At 43.0% G+C, this 20,425-nt stretch overlaps 1 protein-coding gene and 1 long non-coding RNA gene across 2 annotated transcripts; one reads left to right on the plus strand and one right to left on the minus strand.

Annotated features, from left to right (window-relative positions):
* Nucleotides 1-601: 601 nt before the first annotated feature.
* LOC138407489 (uncharacterized) lies at nt 602-8,557 on the minus strand. Its single transcript, XR_011240907.1, has 4 exons — nt 8,445-8,557; nt 8,130-8,361; nt 2,672-2,714; nt 602-2,390 (listed from the first exon to the last, which is right to left on the minus strand). It is a non-coding gene; the product is annotated as an uncharacterized lncRNA (long non-coding RNA).
* A 1,790-nt stretch (nt 8,558-10,347) lies between these two features.
* nr2f1a (nuclear receptor subfamily 2, group F, member 1a) lies at nt 10,348-18,780 on the plus strand. Its single transcript, XM_069523911.1, has 3 exons — nt 10,348-11,666; nt 13,047-13,574; nt 17,533-18,780. The coding sequence occupies exons 1-3, from the start codon at nt 11,234-11,236 to the stop codon at nt 17,805-17,807; spliced, it is 1,236 nt and encodes a 411-aa protein (XP_069380012.1). The 5' UTR covers nt 10,348-11,233; the 3' UTR covers nt 17,808-18,780.
* The last annotated feature ends 1,645 nt before the right edge of the window (nt 18,781-20,425 follow it).

The raw sequence follows: 20,425 nt of genomic DNA on the forward strand, positions 1-20,425 counted from the left end.
GATCTCTGCTGCGTTGCATTGGCTTTTAGTGATATTACATCATTATGAAAGCAAGTTCAAGAGCACGATTCGTTCAGTGTGACTGTATCAGTCAGCTTTGTTGGTCTCAAGGCTCCTCTGTGGCACTGTGGCTGCTGTGCTGACATTCACTGATAGTGACTATGTGTGTTTTTACAGCAGTGACTTGTAGCTATAGAGCTCTGATGGAGGGTGGTGACGCTTAGGAAGCCAGGGTCAGTGCATGGAAGAAGAGAAAAAAGCCAACAGCCCAAGCCATTATTTGCTATGTCGTTGTAATAGGTGGTGCCACTTACCTTAACCAGTTTCTTGAAGAGGAATACCAATAGCCCCCTTCTCCCCCCTAGAGACACAGGTGGTAGCATTCTGTGGATTGGCATATTAGAAAATCAGAGAAAATAGTTGGCGGTGGGAGAAAGGAGGCGGTGGGGGGTGCTGGACGAAGGGAGAGAGGGAGGGTGAGGTCGACATTGGGCAGGGTGGGGCAGTGGAGAGGAAGTGTAAAGGGAGCAAGAGTGGTCAGGGAGGGAGGGAGAGAGGGAGGGAGGGAGAGCAGGGGAAGGAGTGAAAGGATGGAAAAATGTGGGGATATTGCAGCAGAGCGGATGGTGTGAGGGAGGCAGAGTGAGAAATGTTGCCGGAAATGCTAGAGCCAGCAGCATGTGTAAAAAACCACACTGCAACATTTCTCATCCTTGACATCACTGACAAGCTTCCCAAACACACACTCTTTAACACAGCCGCTCCGCCAAGATCCACTCTGTTGTTTTCTCTCCTTCTGTAAACAGGGCAGATGTCGCGGGTATTACGTTTAACCAGTAACTGTGACTCGTCATTTGAAAGGGTGTGTGATTGGAGATTGTCGCAGCAAACACAATAAAACACGAGAACTTTCTCGGGCTCTCACTTTAAGTCGTGGAAGAGATGTGTAGTTAGAGGAGCGAGGGGGTGAAGAATGATGGATATGAGGAGAGGGGAGGAGGACAGGAGATTGTTGTGGAATGTTTGCAGTTCTGGCTAGAACTCAACCATCTCATTTGTCAGGGCTTGACCCCAACTCTTGGGTCAAAGGTCAAAAGGAACATCTGAGGGAAACTGACTTGGCTATCGCACACACACACACACTCACAGAGACGAGTAAACAGACAGATGTGTGAGTGTGTGTGAGTGTGTGTGAGTGTCTCCCTCTCTGCTCTCCTCCAACACTCTCTCACACATGATTCAAGCTCATGCGCAGTACATCTGTATATATCATCATGAATATCCATCCCAGTCATATTTGTTTTATTAACACTGAGTGTTATGTTGACCTCTAGCTATGAAAGGATACGCTGCCAATTTCCCAAAAAAGAAAAAAAATAATAATTTGAGTTCCAGGATGCTTGGATTTATTTCTGAGTAAAAAAGTTTGGATTATTATAGTTCAGAATGGAAACTCATTACCTCATAAAAGTTAAGTAAATTTAATATGTTGAGTTGAAGTTGCTTGTTTATTATGATTGTGCTATTCTTAGAATAGCTTGTTGTTAACCGTATGAGAATGTAAGCGTAGTCCATTTGAATAAAGTTGACAGAAATTAAATAATAAGGATAAGTTGCATTTACTTAATGTAATGTACCATAGTTATTGGTGACTGGTTTTATAATGCAGCTATTCAGCAATCTAGGGGTTTATCAAGGTGAGATCTATAAATGACTATGTGATTGAAGTTGAAATAAAATACACACACACACACAGACTGGAGGGATCGTACGAACTATACACATAGCTTCACTTGCGGTACGACAGAAACAATGTGAAGAGGAGTAACACTCATGTACCAATATAACAGCTGTGATGATTTAGAACACAATTTGAACTTTTCACATTAGAGCATTCTGGGAAACTCTGAAAAATCAAGTTCATATTATTAAATGAAATGAAAATATGTGAGCAAAAAGTACAGAAAACTCAGTGTAAGCAAGTCAAATTAAAACACAAGTAAAATGTGAATAAAATGCTCTTTTAAATTTAAGTAAACATTGTTTGAGTTTACAGAGTAACTCAATAAACAATATGTGATATACTTCATGAAAAAACTAAATCTGATCTGAGCAATGAAATTCACAGAGGGCAGCCTCTTAAAATCCACCCTGACAGTGCCTATTCATTTTAGGCTTCATACCTTTAATGTCACATTTACCACACGTGTGATTAAGTATATTGTCGCTGTCATGCTAAGTGATCCCAACACTTTCACTAAGCAGTGGTATCACCGTCACTGTCCCCATAATCAAACAGCACTCGCCATAAATTACATCTCATCCCAGCATTCCGTCTTCGTCACGTCCCGCTGTGTTTCTGTGAGCGGCTGGCCACTGCGTCAGTCTCTCTGCGAGGAGACACACAACACACACACCTGGTATTAACATTTGGTTTTTAGTGAATCAATCCATTCTCTGCTTCAAGTTTCAGATTAAAGTTAGGATAAAGCAGGCAGCGTCGGTGTGGGTGGCCCACTTCAGTGACCGACATCACCAGTGGACACCTGTGAGTCACATGGCATTAAGACAAAGGCTGAGGGCCTCCACACCTTGACAATTGAAGATGGTAGATTGAGTTACAGTTGAGTTTTATTAAAGCATCTGCAAGAGATTATTATCATGCACTTACTTCACGAGGCTGTTCTCTGGTCTCTCTCTCTCTCCTGCAGCCCCTGTTAGGAGACAAATTGTTCATTTTTATTTTTCACATGCAGCCTCCCTCCTTCATTCCCGGCTTTAAGAACCAGACGAAGTGGCACAGCAGCTGATCCTCGTGGCTTTTGAGATGCATCTCGAATCTTACACCTTTGTCATTCTTTGGCCGGACACATCAAACAGGTGCTATGAATAATTTATCTTAAGAGTTTCACATTGATAAGGTCACAATCTGCCAGGTCTGGACACTAAACACACAGGAACACCTCCTCCACACCTACGCTGTCTCTTCACACACATGTGCCCTCATGCACAAAACACTGCAGACACACACCTTTTCAAAAAAGAAAAGACACAAAACCTCAAGAGAATTTTTGTTCATGTGTGTGATGTGAGAGAGAGGCTGTCGCAGGGAGGGTGTATTTTGCTTTACTGTAAATGCGAAAGCTTTAATTGTGTTTTCAAACAGAAATGTATGTTCAAATTTATATTTCACACAATTGCTGCTGTACGTCAGCATAATAATATTTCACACTCATTTAGGAGGATTTGAATTTTCATGTTTATACAGTTTATTTTCTTTAATGGCACAAAATACTTTCAAGTTTGCTCAACATAAAAAAAATTACATGTCCTTTACTTAAACCATTTTTGAGAATTCTTACATTTCTGCATCATGATGGGTCAGCTACAGTATACATTTCTATCACTGTGTGTTGCTTTCATTTTTAGTCTTACTGGGTTTTTGTTCTGTGTGAAAATGTAGGAGACAAAAAACATAAAGCACAATGAAGTGTTGAGGTAATGATTAGTCACAAACCAGAACTTAAACAACCAAACAAGTTGACGCAGAAAAGGGGGAAAGGTGGGGGGGAGGAAAAGGGGGAAGGGACGAGGGCAAACTCTGACCCATGCGTCAGGAATCACTGCAGGACATGACAAACAACAAATAAACAAAAAGAGAAGCAATTTGTTTACGCAGCCCTGTAAATGATTCGTGCAGCGCACTTTCATATTTTGTCTGATGTGCGTTTTTACGCGTCATTAATATTAGTGGAGGTTCTTTTCAGGTGCCATCCACTTTAACCACAATGACAGGACACTTTATAAACAGGGACCCTCTGTATTTGTCGCCTCCTCACCCTCTTGTTGAAATCACACGGGGAGTCGCATCTTCCACTGAGTTGACACCCCTCACCTCACCGCCCCTCCCTCGATAATCGCAATACTTCCTTTAAAAAATGTTTTTGCTCCTCTGTTCTGCGTCGGAGGCTAATCTGGCTCCTTTTGTCGTGCAGCTATATTTCTGCTGCGTGTTGTCGGATAATGTGAGGATGGGATGAAAGGTAATCTGCGTAGAGAATTCCTAAAGCTCCCTTATCCTTGTTGAATTTCTCAAGAATTCCACCTTTGCCCTCCGGTTTCCCTGAAATAAATTACTTTAAGGGTGAGATGCCTTTACGCACACATGCACTCTTTTTCTCTCTCCATCTGAGCTCCCGGTATTTTTTTCTGTATGTTGCCTCTTAAACGCAGTCAAACAGGTATTCAGTCTTATGTATTTATTTCACTTTATTCCTCAAGGCGCTGGATGTTTTTCACTGCACTTTACTGGTTTTCTATAGATGCCACACTATTCAAATGACGCACAGTGATGCATCAGGCTGACACAGTCATGTATGAAACCTCATCAGCGGCCATGGGGCTGCAGTCAAACCCCCTCAGATAAAACATGTTCCCCTGTCATTACACTCTCTGTTCTGCTCACTTTACTCTGTGTTTCACTGGGGCTGCTGACTGATACACGCCAGGCTCCCGTCCACTGTGGATCCCTCTAAGAAGCTGCACACGCTGGTGAAAGTCTGCCTCCCTTCAGCTTCTGCTACTAAAGGTTTTGGGTTTTCTTTTTTTGTGTGTGCTACAAAATTACAGTGTTTGCACTGTGCAACCACGAGGGTTTGAGTGCTAATGGATTTATAATCTCCGTCTCAGGGACCATCCAAAGTAATTAGCACATAGGCTCTAAAGAAATGATGGTTAGTGAGCAATAAAGCCATTGCCCATAGCATAAACTGACAGTCCCTCTAACTTCAATCCAACCTCAAGCCTAATTGGGAAAGTCATTGCAGTTATTGTCCTCAATTATAGTGTGGGATGCAAAAAAAAAAGCCTGGAAAGAGACTTTCATTCATCACGTCTGAAAGTGAAGGATCTCAAGTCTCTGGAGGGAAGACGCCATATTAAAAATAATGAGGAAATAGCCTAAACAATACTATCTACATAGGAAGCAAGCTGATTCACAGGGTAATGCAATTTCCCAGCTAAACTAAACTCCTTACAGGCAGAATTATAACTTTAACAAAAACAACATACACAGTGTTATAATGAAATAACAGGAATTAGCAGCTTTATTTTATTACACATAAAGTTGCATTAGTAAACAGATTGCTGTCACTTTTAATTTAATATGTAAACTTCTCCTGTCTTTGGAGAGACACAGCAGAGCTTCCACTCATAATTCATATCCATGCTATTTAGTGAACTCTTGTTGGCTGTAAAACGCCTCGGTCTTAAATGGCTGCAGCCTATAGGCTCACCGATATTTCCAACTATTTCTCATGAATGGCCATTCCATTAACAGCGATTAGATTATGTCTATTGAAAGTTGCTGATCCATAGAGGGGAAAAAACTAGCGGATAAAAGGCGATTTCAAGTGACCTTCTCGTCCCTTTCACACCAATCTGAGCCCCCCAGAATAATTTGGGGATCAGATTTGGACAAAAAAGAAGAACCCCCCCCCCCACTCACTCACTCACACACACACACACAAACCCTCAGCCCCCTCCTCCCTTTTCAACATGCACTCAAAGCAACAAAACCCTCCAATTCAAACATGTGAATAAGTTTGATTTTTTTTAGGACTTTGCCAAATATGAGTGTGTCCGTGTTTATCCTGCATCGCATCGGTTAAAATCACACTCCTTCTTTTTTTTCCTCCAAGCCCTCCCTTTATAGGATTCAGTTGTGTTGAGAAAAGTTTCTCCACTTTAGGAACTCTAGGTGCAGTTAAAAAATATATATACATGTCAAATTACTCAAGTTTTAATGTCAATTAATTTTCGTGATTCATTTGATTTGAGCCTAATTATTTAATAATAATAATAATAAACGTCCTGGTTGCTCAACTCAAACAGTATAAATCAATATGTCACTGCAGGATCACTGAAATAATGTGGAGACACTTCTGTAAAAAACTAACTACACTCAGAACATATTGTTAAAAGACAGACAAAGGACTAACCCTGTGTGTTGTCTTCATTCATTGTCAATGTGGCACCTATCATATCTACACCTGGTCTGTAATAATATGTGAAACACACTGCTGTAATAATAATGATCACATATGCTCTGACCATTTATATAAAATATATATTATATATTTTTTTTCAAGTCAAAACGATTATCTACAAAAAGTAGCTAATTACTAATATATCATAAGTAACTTTATTATTGTTAGTATTAAAAATAAGTGTCATGAAAACTTCTCCATGTACAGCACAGTCCAACATGATGTGTAAAGTTATTGAGGTTTAGAGCTGCGTTAGTTTTGCCCCACACGCTCGATTGGACTATTAATGTGTGACCCAACGCGGTGATGTGTTGACTCTGCTTTTAAATCCACGCATGAAGTTGCTCATCGCAAATTAGTATTTCATTGTTGACTTATTTGAGTTTTTTGCTGACAGACGCTGAAGTCGCAGGGATCAGCATCAGCTGAGTGTGTGTGTGTGTGTGTGTGTGTGTGTGTGTGTGAACCCTGTAGCACTGCTTTTCAGTGTGTGTGTGCGTGTGTGTGGCTGCGTGTGCGTGCGCGCGTGTGTGTGTGACGAGCAGAGCAGAGGCCCCTATTGAAAAGCGAAGCTCACCCTCTAAGCCAATGCAATGTCTTATTGACTATATGCTGTGGTTATAACCCTGATGTGGTTACACACAATCAATGATAAATAGAGCCCTGCACCATCTATAACGCTCTAACTTCCGCGTGCATCGTCTCACATCTCTCTCTAAAACGGGATCTCGTGCTCGTGTGTTGTTTTATTGGGGGGCCTTGCACTTGTGACCCCAGTGTTTTCCCAACTGATAGTGCTGCTTGTTGGTTTCAGCTGGATTACAGCTGCCACACAAGGTCCCACTGCAGAGGAGTCCCTCTCTGATCATCACTGATTTACCAAAACTGCCTATTTGTATGTGTGTGTGTGTGTGTGTGTGTGTGTGTGTGTGTGTGTGTGTGTGTGTGTGTGTGTGTGTGTGTGTGTGTGTGTGTGTGTGCGTTTTTTAATTCCCATAAATATTTTAGCTGTAAAGTCATTTGTAATGTCACGAAACTTTCACGCAGGAGGAAATGCATCATCCATAATCCTTTTGTGGATTATTCACTTTGAAATAGTAAAAGTCGGATTGAAGTTTAATATATGGAATATTCGCTTCATCATAGTAAATTACAGTCAGTGAAAAACGGCTTCTATAAAGCGCAAAAGCTTGTTTGATAAAAACAACACTAATAATATGTAATTCTTCTGTGACGTTCACAGTGACTTGTTTTCTGTTTTAAAACCCCTTAAAGAGCAGTAATGAAAAATTCATATTATTTGGCCCAGGTTGAGAAATTAGGTTATTAATGAGCATGAACTTACTACACCCAGGATTAAGGTCTATGTTATTATGTAATGTTCTTTGACGTGCACTTTGTTCTTGAATAACCTATAAATACTATAAGTTTCTACGTTTGTTTTTTGAATTTTTATTGAAATCCCTTCATATTAATAATGCTGCTGTGATCAGTCCCCCTTCATGTCACCTTACATCTCCTCACTGCTGCCTTGTCTCACGCATAATCTAACTGTGCGTGAGATTTAAATTGAGTGTATTTTGATTTGTATTTACTTGTTTATTTAATTTGTTGTATTTATAGTTTGTAAAGAGTGTATGAGAGATGGGCAGCGGCTGGTCTTCATTCATCAGCCTTTAAATCCGGTGACACTATCGCTGAGACAAACCGGCTGCTATCGATCTTTTTTACTTTGTGGTCAAACAACAAATAGCCTCGCAGGTGAGGTGCACGGGACACTAAAAAAATAACAAGAGGCTCCCGTGTCCAGCGGCTCAACAACAAACCAGCCTGTAATAACATGACTGCTATCTGATGTACAAATCAGCTGGAAAACAGAGTCTCCGTAACGGGAGAAAAAGTGGAGACAAGATGCGACTGTCCCAGTAAAGAAAAAAAAAGTTGTGCATTTGCCCGTGCCCGGGTCGGCTGCAGGGTTTGGAGTTAACGGTCATGTGGAGCCGCGCGCAGAGACGTAGTTTTGCGCAAGGAGCCGCGCGCTCGGAGCGCATGGAGAAGTGTGGAAATAAAACGCGTACTTGCCTGATCTGTGCCGGGGCTTGATCCGGGTGCAAAAAGCTGCTCCTCCGCTGCTCATCGCCGCCTCTGCTGCGGCTTCTCCTCCTTTCAACGTCCCGCTGTCTGTCCACTTTCTCCCCTTTTTCCCTCGCCGATCCCCAGCTTTCTATTAGAGCCTCTGTACCCTGCTCCCTATTCGCTGCCCCTCTCACTCTCCACTCTCATCTCTTCTCCCGCGGAGCCCCCTTTTCCCAATCTGTGGAGTTAAATCTTAATGATACACTTACGGAGGAAGAAGGGGGAAAAATTCTTTGTCCGATTTAATCTTATTGGTTTCACCTTTTCAAAGAAACGGAGACATGGCCGGGGAGTTTTCAGTGGAGTGTCCGAGACAGGGACGGGAGAGAGAGCTCTCATGTTGAATACTTAAAAAACAACCCATCCCTCCGATGCGTTTCCAAAGGGGGCACTTGCATATTTGCGCTCCATTGTATCTGCCAATATCTCTGTGTGCTTAAAGACCTGTATACAGACACTTTGATTATTTATATTCAAAAGCTATTTCATGTATTTTAAATGCTTATTCTATTATTACAACACAGTGCATTACAATGTTTTGGTAATTATTGAACAACAACATTTTCGCCTTGATGCCCCATGTAAATCAAGCGTAATCAAAAAGAGCAGTGCACTTTTGAGACAGTTTTTCTTTTTCTTGTAATTCAGCCCATATCTATTGCTGGGGTTTTTTTTCAAGTTTTTTCTTGGTTATACGCCCTCAACATCAAAAGATTGCACTTTTGCACAAAAAGTCCAAATAAGGACACGATGGGCCTTTACGCAAAATGTTTAGCTCGTTTTAATTTCCTAAGATCAACTTTTAAATTAAAAATATTCATGTTTGATGACTTGTGCATGCATTAACACGAGGCTGTAATTGTACAACGTACGCTAGATGGCAGCGCGATCCAGACATTTCTGAGTTGGAGAGGCAGTCAGCCTGCAGAAGCCCTGGTACAAAAACGCCGGAATCCCCCCATGCAAATTCCCAGCAACTTCACATGATTTTGAATTACTGTCATTATTAAGACATAATGTGACACCAGCGCAGTGATTGTGGAGACTACAGGACCTCGGTAATTATTGAATATTGCTTATTGCTCCGTCTATTTATAGAGATTTCCGGCCGCTGGCACGGCATCCCGTTCGTATAACACGCTCTTTCATGCATCAGTCTTCCCATTGACATTTTTCCTCCCTTTATAAGCTCCTTTAAACTAAATTGTAAGTTTTAATCAGCGAGACTGTGCCGATTACAGACAAGGATTTACCGCAATGCGCATGCCAAAGACAAAACAACGTGTGAAAATATAAATCCGCTTCAAACCAATAATGACACCCGTTAATTCTATAATAAAGATACTGGACTCAGACAACCCATTTTTGAAACTTTGGGGGGATTTCTGAGCCAGGGTCCTTTCGCCGCTGCGCACAGTTTTTTTTTTTTTTTTGGTTTATTTGTCGTGCGTAAAACCTTTGTCCCCCCCCTTTTGCCTTTACCCCGCTTTTTCAGCTATTCTATCCAGGGTTTCTTCCTCTTTTTGGTGACAATAGACGGCCCATACTAATCAGGTTTCAAAGTAAATAGCAGCGCGGGGCGAGCTCAATGTAAATTGTGCCTGTCAGAGCCCCTCAGCCCCTCCAGTCGTACATGGCAACACTACAAAAAATATCCATCCTCGGCTGCGAGTCGGTGCAACACTGAGTCTGGAAACCTTGGATTTACCCAAACCAGAAGCCTGAATCGTCCATCGGGGTCGATGTGCCTCCACTTGGACTCATCACTGTGAGTGTTATTGCATCAACTGTTCATTTTTTTAAGGAATCTCCGCGCGCACTCTATCGTATATTTCAAGAAATCGACTCCTTGGAAAATCTACAGATTCGAGCTGCGACTGGGAACAAGTGGGATTCGGAGGACTGCACATTTTCAGACTTTTTCAGAAAGAAATAATATTCTCTTAAGATTTCAACGCGAGACCCAATGACTTAGGTGGATGGACATTTTTTGCAGTGAATGAACAGAGGGGGACTAACCAATAGAGAGACAGAGAGGGCTTGGCTATAACCTTAGCCTCCCATTTTCTCTCTCTCCCTGTCCCCCCCTCTCCTCCTCTCCTCCTCCTCTATGCGGGGCTCTGGCCAGTCAGTCGCCTTTGATTATCAGTCTCCAGCAGCCCCTCTCTTGGCTCCTTGACATGAGCACCATATAAGGCGCAGCGATCTCCATAGAAACGTGTCAGTTTCAATAGTAGTGTCAAAGTTCACTATATACAGACATTCGCGCAGATCCCCCGTTTCGGAAACATTGCTCTGCTGGTCCTCCCGTTTAAGCGCATTCATTTTTTGGGTCTCTCCTTCTTCTTGCATATTCTATTAGTTGTTGCTGTTTTTCCTCTTCTTCTGCTTCTTGATTTTTTCCAAATCTTTTTTCTCCTCTTCGTATCTGCGTTCCTCCTGCCGGAGAGAGGCGAAACTATACATGGGCACTTCATTCGGCGACGCGGTCTCCTCTCGCTGCTGGGCGAGATGATGAGGTTTATTTAAAGAATATAGATGTAAAAAATCCTGCTCTTCAGTTTTTTCCTCCCCTCCCGTGCGGTGAAGACGGGAGCGTAAAGGAGCCAAAGGAAGAAAAGAGAAAGGAATTTATCTCCGCAGCACTTTGGATCGCGTCTTTCCAGCAAAAGGTTTTTTACTCGCTCCTGCGTCCATGTGAATCGCTCCTGCCTTTTCCTTTGTGGCTATTTTGTATCAAACTGCAATTTGCTACGTCTGGACTCTGGTTTTCCTACAAGATTAGGGATTCCTGAATGGCTGGCTGCAATTTACCTTGGAACTGGCCTCCCGATACTTGCATATCCTGATCGGGTGCCTATTCAATCGCCCTCCTGTATTTTGAATGTATTGATCGCGTTGTGCTCGCCTTCTTTACCCCATATGAGATTGCGTGCTCCGATTTGACTTTGCACTGCCCCGTCTTTCTGAGATCTATTTTTGTTCCTATCCTCTTCGCTTCATAAACACCGGCGATCATTTCGCTTTATAGCACTTTCCGGGGCCGAGATATGGCAATGGTAGTTAGCGTCTGGCGAGATCCGCAGGAAGACGTGGCCGGAGGACCTCCGAGCGGCCCCAACCCAGCAGCGCAGCCGGCGAGGGAGCAGCAGCAGGCGGCGTCGGCGGCGCCGCACACTCCGCAGACCCCCAGCCAGCCGGGACCCCCGTCCACGCCGGGGACCGCCGGGGACAAGGGGAGTCAAAATTCTGGACAGAGTCAGCAGCATATTGAATGTGTGGTTTGCGGAGACAAATCGAGCGGCAAACACTATGGCCAGTTCACCTGCGAGGGATGCAAAAGTTTCTTCAAGAGGAGTGTACGGAGGAACTTAACATACTCATGTCGTGCCAATAGGAACTGTCCCATTGACCAGCACCACCGAAATCAGTGCCAATACTGCCGGCTGAAGAAGTGTTTAAAAGTGGGAATGCGCCGGGAAGGTGAATATATATATATATTACTACATATTTTTAAACCCATTCATGATTACGCATCCTAGCAGCAGACGTACAGGGCTGCCATGTTGCATTAAGGTCACAGGCTATATGGCTGGGCATACTGCAGTCTCCATCCATGTTTTTGAGGGATGTTTGCATGAATGGTGAGTCTCTGTGTGGTTGTGTGTGAGAGGAGGGTAAAAGGCCAGCGCAGCCACAGCAGTTATGCTCGTGAATGCGGGTCGCCCGAACAAAGCGGCTCGTCTAGTTGACCCTTTTATTTTGTTTTTCTTGCAGACTAAACGCTGCCATTATCAAACACGGGCATTACGCGCATAACAGGCCTGTTTTACGCATAGGTTTTAGAGCAGAAGAGGTGTTGTGTGTAAGAGTGTGTGTGAGTGTGTGTGTGTGAGTGTGTGTGTAAGGCTAATAGTCCCTTTTAGAAGTATGTACAGCTAACTTATTTATAATAGTACAGTGGGGTTTGTGATCTGTGTGTGTGAATGTAAAATGAACACACTCCAAACCCCACGTCTGTCTCCAGCTCCCTGTGCTGACTAGACAGCCCAGACACTGAATAATGCCGCTGAAGTTGTTCATGGCTAATTGTTTTGCCTGGTGTATTACAGGCCGTGGAACAACTTTCCTTCCTACGTTAAGTGTTTGATTCCAATTTATGCAAACATCCCTCATTTTAAATCCACTATTTGTGGCACACGCTGCAAGCCCACGTATAACGCACCCTGACTTACATTAATATTTAATTTTAATACCAAACAATGGCTGAAATCCTTTTATTCCCAGCTGATCCTTTGATGTGGCTAAAATGTACAAATGTGGCTGCATTCGACTGTAATTATCAATCATATTTATAATATGTTTGACCACGATAGATAATTATTCAAATTAACAAAAACCAAGAGAAATATAGAGCTAAAGTAATAGAAGTAGGCTACTGAATACAATATGCTCCCGTGCCTTGAAATGTTGATAATAATAATTTTGGCAATTTTACTTTAGGGCAGCAGAAAGTGTGTGTGTTTCCGTGTAAAAGTGATTGTGTTTTCATTTTTTTGCTCCCAGCCCATGTAGCCTGTGTTCCTAAATACAAATGCAGTCTGTGTGTAGATTGAGGGACACATCACATCTGTTTTGATGAGATATTTACGTTGTCGATAACATAATCTGGAATAATATAGTCATGCACAGCACACACTAGTCGATATGTTTTGAGAAGCGTGTTGAATTTAGATTTCTGTGCATGCCGTTTCACTGAGGAGAAGTACATAAGATGTAGCCTGCAGGACGCTTGTAACACTTATGAACAATGTTTATCAGTCCTGGATGCACATTTCCTCTTTTTCTCTTTCTTTTTGTTAGCGGTTCAGCGAGGACGAATGCCTCCAACCCAGCCCAACCCAGGCCAGTACGCACTGACGAACGGGGACCCTCTGAATGGCCATTGCTATCTGTCCGGATACATCTCGTTATTGCTGCGGGCCGAGCCTTACCCGACGTCCCGGTACGGGAGCCAGTGCATGCAGCCCAACAATATCATGGGCATCGAGAACATCTGCGAGCTGGCGGCTCGCTTGCTCTTCAGCGCCGTGGAGTGGGCGAGAAACATCCCTTTCTTTCCCGACCTGCAGATCACCGACCAGGTGTCCCTTCTCAGGCTGACGTGGAGCGAGTTGTTTGTGCTTAACGCGGCCCAGTGCTCCATGCCTCTGCATGTGGCCCCTCTGCTCGCCGCGGCTGGCCTCCACGCCTCCCCGATGTCCGCGGACCGCGTCGTGGCTTTCATGGATCACATCCGGATCTTCCAGGAGCAAGTGGAGAAGCTTAAGACGCTGCACGTAGACTCGGCAGAGTACAGCTGCCTCAAGGCCATCGTGCTTTTCACATCAGGTGGGTGTCCAACATGTCACATAGGAACATGTCTATAATCAAATGAGGCCTAGTTACACTCAGGTTTACTGGGAGCGAGGAGAGGGACGCAGCACTGTGGCATCAGGGATGTGGCTGTCAAAGACACGCTGGTCACAAATCTGACTTTACGAGATGTTTGTGTTGCCGATGGAATAGCTATTTTGTCAACAGCTTGCTACATATCCACTTACATGCATTCCCATGTCAGTTGTAGCCGCAGCATAAGACGTGTAAACAAATCCAGATTGAGTGAGCGCGTCAAGTTTTTAAGTGTAACTATCACTTCAGTGCTTTTTAAAATAGGTGACAACTGACAGTCTCATACATGTCAATATTTTATAATTACTGAAATAAAGTTTTTGGACTCGTCGAAGCCCAGAGCAAGAATGTAGGTTCGCGTCCATAAATTTTGGAACAGGTGTCAAATAATTGTGCGTAAAGATGAAATAGTCCATCACTGGGTGATATATGACAGCTGATGCGTTTATGAGTGTTGTCGCGTGCTTTTATCCTTGTTTTGCGTGCACAAACACATGTCTTAGGGGGGCAGGAAATAATCCTTAGCAGACTGAGATCAAAAAGGCTGAAGGAACTTGAATCATATGTCAGTGCATCGCTTCTGCAGGACGCAGAGTAACGCTGCTGTAGCTTATAGATGGTTTGTAGATTCGTCTTCGGTGACCTATTAATGTTCTCTGTAAGTGAGGATTGTTCCTCTTTACACACACGCTCTCAAAAGTCACCAGCAGTAATTTTCAAAAGTAACCTACATTGTTGATAGCATAATTGATGAAAAGATCCTAAAGGTCCTCATTTACTCTCGGTGCGTAACTTAGATGCTATTTTGGAGATGGTTGTGTACACTTGGTGCCATTAGGCCTGTTATGTGAGGGGAGTCCTGTGATGATGGGGAGGAAAAGGAAAAGTCCAAATTTACTCACTCACAGGCCCCAAACTACTTGAGAACTTATCTCGAAGTTTATACCTCGTCGTCTCGTATTTGGCCCATTACAAAATTTTGTAACATGGTTGAACATAATCTATAATTGGACACGTTCATGATAAAATATGAAGTTTTAATGTAGTTTTCAGATTTGGATTTTTAATCAAATAATTCCCACTTTCAAGATCCCTTGCGTCAAAACTCAATCTTACATTGAAGGTTGTTACACTTGTATCCAGGATATTTCAATTATTATTATTTTCTCCTTATAGTCACAAGAATCTACAACATTTAAAATAACTCTACTTTTTTGACATTATATTAAATTAAATTATATTATATTAAATTATATTTATTATATTATGTTATATTATGTTTTATCATATTATATTATTTAAACAGTCTCCCATATAATTATAGAAAAATGTCAAACAGTGTATAGGTGATAATAAGCTGAATGTAATGAGGATCTAAATTATTTGTTAGAGTTAAGTTAGAGTTCTCACCAAACTTGAAAATAGGAACACACTGATTGTACTAAACCACCTTCAATGTTCATTTTTCCATTCTGGCGAATATCACATTGGCTTTCCTACAGTAAGAAGACTTTGTATTTTTTATATTCTTAGTTTCAGGAGCCATAATAACTACTTTGCAGTTTCGGGGTTTGGCAGTTCTAGGTTAATTTGACGCATACTGAAACGTAAATATATGTTTTAACACAAATAAGAGCGTATTTTGCCTCAGTGGCCATCCTTAAGTAACACGACAGCCTGTTAGATTCACTTTACTCTCTATTAGTGCGCTCATCCTGTAATATTTCCTCGTGCACTGACACATTTGACCATATTTTCCTAATACACGGCGCATCAGTAACTCACCGCAGACTACACCCAGAGAAACTCCATACGCACATTAACGTTGAACTCCATGTTTTCTAACACATCACTTAGTTATAGGTTGGGCTAATACTGGTGTTGGCTATAACAAGTCACATGGCTCTGTGCCAGGAGCGCAGTGGAATTGTTTTGCCTTTAATAACACCAGACTTGCCGGTGTTTTGGGCGTAAATAACGGTGACCGGGCCAAACTATATTTCACCACAGTTCAGGTTCATTGTCTTACATTAACTTCTTATCTACACGTGTCTGCTGCAGTTAACCTACCACCAGAAATAGTCGTAGATAGCTTCAAATCTGGAAGCTATCTGTTCGCATGTCCCAGCCTATTGAGGGATGTGGGGTGCAGGGTTGCAGGCAGGCCTTATGGAGAACTATGGGGTGTCTTTGACCAGCTTTCTCTTGACACATACATTCAACTGCAGCCCGTTCCCTGCGACGCTTTGAACTCCCCACGTATCGCTGAGTTGCAACAGTCGTGCCAAGTATTGTAATTTACAAGAAAATTCTCCAAATGTAATTAATTTCCGCCTTATCGATCGTTGTAGATTTTAAAAAGGGACACTCAGCGTTAATCCACAGGGGGATTTGCATACGTGGGGGTGCTGACCGGCCCGGACGGAGGTCACACTAAATCACCCCGAGATCTCAACGTTGCCCCCGGGTTCATAAGGTTATTGTGTCTGGCCACAGTGAGTTATACCACTGACAAAAATCACGAATAGGCTTAAAAGCATCTGCCCGGTGTTTAATGTGGTAGTGCTTGAAAACTAAAGCTGTCTTCCCTGTGTCGTTTGTGGAATAAAAAGCACAGCTCAATACAGAATCTCTTAAGGACAGCCTGGGACTCCATGTGGGACCAAACAGCCGACACCAGCGGTTATGCTGCTTGCCTTTACAGCAGTTTATAAGCAGTAGAACACGCATGCTTGGGCTGTGTGAAAAACAGGCTGAAACACTGTAATACACTAACAAGCCTTTTATGCTTTTGTCTATATCGGAGGGTGGCTGCACAAGCCACCAGTGAGCACCAAAACGCACGGCTCGCCTGCGCCGCTGCACAGGCTCATTTTCTGACGTTTTATGTCGCTTATGCTCGACTATTGACTTCACCTCCTGCTAATAAATGTGATTGCTTCCAGCGGCCCCGTGTCCTATAGGCTCCACGGAAAAAAAACAGGCCAAGGCTGGTCTATGGAGAGAAGAGCAGCGAAATGACTTAACAGCTTACGCACGGAGTAATTAGGTCACATTACATCCAGTGTAATTTCAGATTCATCAGTGCCGTTTATGTTTCCTTATACTTGAGTCCCCAGAGTCCAGACATGAAGAGCACCGGCCTTCAGGCCTGGAGCTGCACTATATGTTACCCTGCCCCATCACTTCTCCCCTCTCAACACTGTTTCCACTGCACATTCTTGTTGACTGTTGTATAAGGACATCAGCAGATATATATATCTCCTCCACAGTGTTGGGCAAAGCCCTTGTCCAGCAGCAAGCCGCTTGTTTGCTCTGTATGACAGTCCCACCAGTCCCACTGGCTCAGTGTGATGTAGCATGTTTGGCCAGAGTGTTTGTTCATTCCACTTTGTCAATAACACGTAAAGGCCGATGTGGAATGATAACCACAGTGCTTTTTTTTTGCAGGATGTAAATTGGGGATTGCAAAGTTTGCTCCAAAGCAGAGTTAAGCTCCACGTGAGGCTAAATATATATATATATATATATGTATATGACCATGTGGGTTTGTGGTTTCGTCACAAAAGACGAGTATTTAAATGCAATAACTTTTAAAATAATTATAATGAAAATAGTGATATGTTTATTTCATATAACTGCTTCTCTCCTGCTCTGCGCACATCTCTGCGTGTTTGGTGACATAAGAGGCTGATTAGTTAAAAGAATATATCATTTCAATAATACATTTGACGTCTACACATATTGTTTCTTGTTTGCTCCTCGAAATGTTGAAGTTTGAGGGGAAATAAACTCATGTCAGACTCAGGTTCTCTTCCACAGCATGATGTACCTTGGGGTTTTTAGGAACTTGACAAATCTAACCACAGTGTTCTTTGTGTGTGTGTGTGTTCCTCAGACGCCTGCGGCCTGTCGGACGCAGCTCACATCGAGAGCCTACAGGAGAAATCCCAGTGCGCCCTGGAGGAGTACGTGAGGAGCCAGTACCCGAACCAGCCCAGCCGCTTTGGGAAGCTCCTGCTGCGGCTGCCCTCTCTGCGCACCGTCTCCTCGTCGGTAATCGAGCAGCTGTTCTTCGTCCGCTTGGTAGGTAAAACTCCTATTGAAACCCTCATCAGGGATATGCTATTATCCGGGAGCAGCTTCAACTGGCCTTACATGTCCATCCAATGATCCTAATATGAAAGTGGAAAAAAGAGAGGGAAAAAAGGACCAAAATTCAGCGCCCCTCAGCCCATCCTCCTCCAAGAAGAACTATATATAGGACCTTTTCTGAGAAACTTGGAAGACATAACTTTTTTCTGTCTTCTGGGACTGTGATGGAATACATAATGTACAGAAAAATATCGGAACTGGACTTTACACCTGTGTAAATCCACCCTCATCATCAAGAACAATACTCTTCATTTTGTAAAATACTAGTCTTTATTTTCCTTTTTTTTTTGTAAAAAATACAAATAAAATGAAAAACATCATATGCGCAGTAAGAAAAAAAGAATCAAGACTTAGCGGGAAAATAATGTTTCCAAGCAATTATAAGAATTGTCCTGTGTCTATGTACCTCTCTGTTTTGTATTTTTTCTGGTTCTAAACCAGGGTTTCTGTGATTCTATACTAATAATTTTTTGATATAACCTTTTGCTTCTTATAATGAGTGCGATATATGTTGTCGAAGCTATGTTCTCCAAGAATTAAAATTGAAGTGAGAATTTAAAAACAGAAAAATAAAGAAATTTAGACAAATAAGAAACAGTCTAATCGCTATGACAATATCAACACTGATGGTTGAACTTTTTTTTTCCTTAATTGATGCGATGGACCTGCAACAGCAGCAGCAGCAGCAGCAAACTGACCTCCAGGACATTTTTACTGAGAGGACCGTCTGGGGCGCCTGTCCCCCGGGCCACGAATGCGCGTGGAGTCGATCATCAGTCAAAGAGGAGAGACATGAAAATCAAAAGCACTTTTAATATATCATTTCAAAATACATTTTGTTTGTTTCGTCTTGGAAGAAATTTTCATTGTTTCTTGAATTTTATTGGTTGTTGCCTTCAATTTGCTTACTCCATGATGCAGCTTTTTGCAGAAGGGTCGGTTGATGAAGTTGTGTGATGGTGACTGTACTATTAAAAAAAGAAATAGGCAACGATGTCTCCTTCTCAAGCATTTTCATGGAAGCAATTGTCAAGATTCTCGGGCTTGTTTTACTCTGTGTGGCTCCTATAACAAAAAGCGCAAAGTGCAGCCTATACAGTTGAGTCAGTACCCTGTAATGCCCTGCACATAATTCTGAGTACACTGTTTACCTCCATTACACCTACCAGTGAAAACGAGGTGCTACACGGGATTAAGTGTGGTAATTACACAACGCTTGCATACCTTATATTTCCACAAACTCACTGACATAACTGGCAATGCGAGCACAAAGGAGGAGAGGCTGTGAGGAACCATATACAGCAATGAGCCCTGTGCCAACCTGCGAGCGCATTAATGTTTAATATTTTTCCCAGACAGCCGAGGGAAGCCTGCGCATCACACACAGAGCCACCTCTATCCTACCTCCTGTGGCTTAATCAAGGTGATTCTCCACAAACCAAACAATATTCCCCTCTTTCTCTCTCTCTCCCTTTCTCTCTCTCCATCCCTGTTCTTTAAAAAAACGCACTGCCTTGATAGTGCATGGCTCGGTATTGATGTGGGCGTCGTTTGGCAAAAGGGTTAGGCCCCGCTGCAAAGCTGCTGTGATATGCGTGATCAATCTGGAAAATGTATTTTACAGCATGTAAGCCAGTCGATAGGAACACCGAGTGTGATGCATTGTGTGGGAATGGAGAGGAGGAACGAGAGAGAGAGGTAGAGAGACTATGGAGGGAGGCAGTGCAGACACAATTTAGAGGAGAAACGTGTGCGTGTGTGCGTGTGTGTGTGTGTGTGTGAGGAAAAGACAGAAAGAGATGTGGCCTTGGTTTTGCCTGATACATTCAGAGTGTAATGAGTACATCGATAAGTCCTCAATGTGTTAGATGGGTTACATGGAGTTTCTGTCCTTGCATTGGTCCGTCTCAGTGTGCGCGTGCGTGCGTGCGTGCGTGTGTGTGTGTGTATGTGTGTGCGTGTGTGTGTGTGTTCGTCCCCTCTTTTTGTGTCTCCATACACTCACGCAAATGACGAAGCCCAGTTATGGACCTGGATCCATCCATCCCTGTCGTTACTGCGTTACACACACACACACACACACACACACCTTCCAGTGCTAAAATGTGATAAACTGGAGGGCGTTATGAAGAAGGAGAAAATGGGGTTTCGGTGTGACAATTATTACATTTGCCTGTTAGTCGTCCCCTCTTCATCATCGGACGTGTTGCTTGTGCGCCATATTGCACACATCTTCCTCTGCGCGAGAGACAGGAGGACAGGAGCAGAACTGCATGTATAGCAAAGGCTGAATTTCATAACGCCATATTTGTTATCTGCCTTGTAGGATAGAGGGGGAGGGGAATCTGTGCCCGTGGGTTATTTGTTTGCGTTGCCTTGTCTTGTTCAGACGCTACAGTATTAAGGCATTCATTATAGTGGGCGCTGATGCTGGAGTGATGCTATGGGTCTGTGCGTCAGGTTGTCCTCAGATGCTCTCTCTCCCTCACAAGAACACAGTTTTTTACTCTCGTGATTAATGTGACATATTGTACCTGTTAGCCCTCCAGTCTGCGCAGTGTGCAGCAGCGGGTCAGTTGTCACGCAGCCTTGGTGTTGCTTACTACAAAAACACGAATGTGATATTTCTTCAGGTT

The sequence above is a fragment of the Paralichthys olivaceus genome, chromosome 4 (assembly GCF_024713975.1).
Source record: "Paralichthys olivaceus isolate ysfri-2021 chromosome 4, ASM2471397v2, whole genome shotgun sequence".
Lineage (NCBI taxonomy): Eukaryota > Metazoa > Chordata > Actinopteri > Pleuronectiformes > Paralichthyidae > Paralichthys > Paralichthys olivaceus.

Excerpts from the sequence above, each read along its gene's own strand:
- nr2f1a (XM_069523911.1), top strand. The coding sequence starts at position 11,234 with ATGGCAATGGTAGTTAGCGTCTGGCGAGATCCGCAGGAAGACGTGGCC. Across the intron at positions 11,667-13,046 it reads AGTGGGAATGCGCCGGGAAG|CGGTTCAGCGAGGACGAATG; the intron begins GTGAATATATAT and ends TCTTTTTGTTAG. Across the intron at positions 13,575-17,532 it reads CATCGTGCTTTTCACATCAG|ACGCCTGCGGCCTGTCGGAC; the intron begins GTGGGTGTCCAA and ends TGTGTTCCTCAG.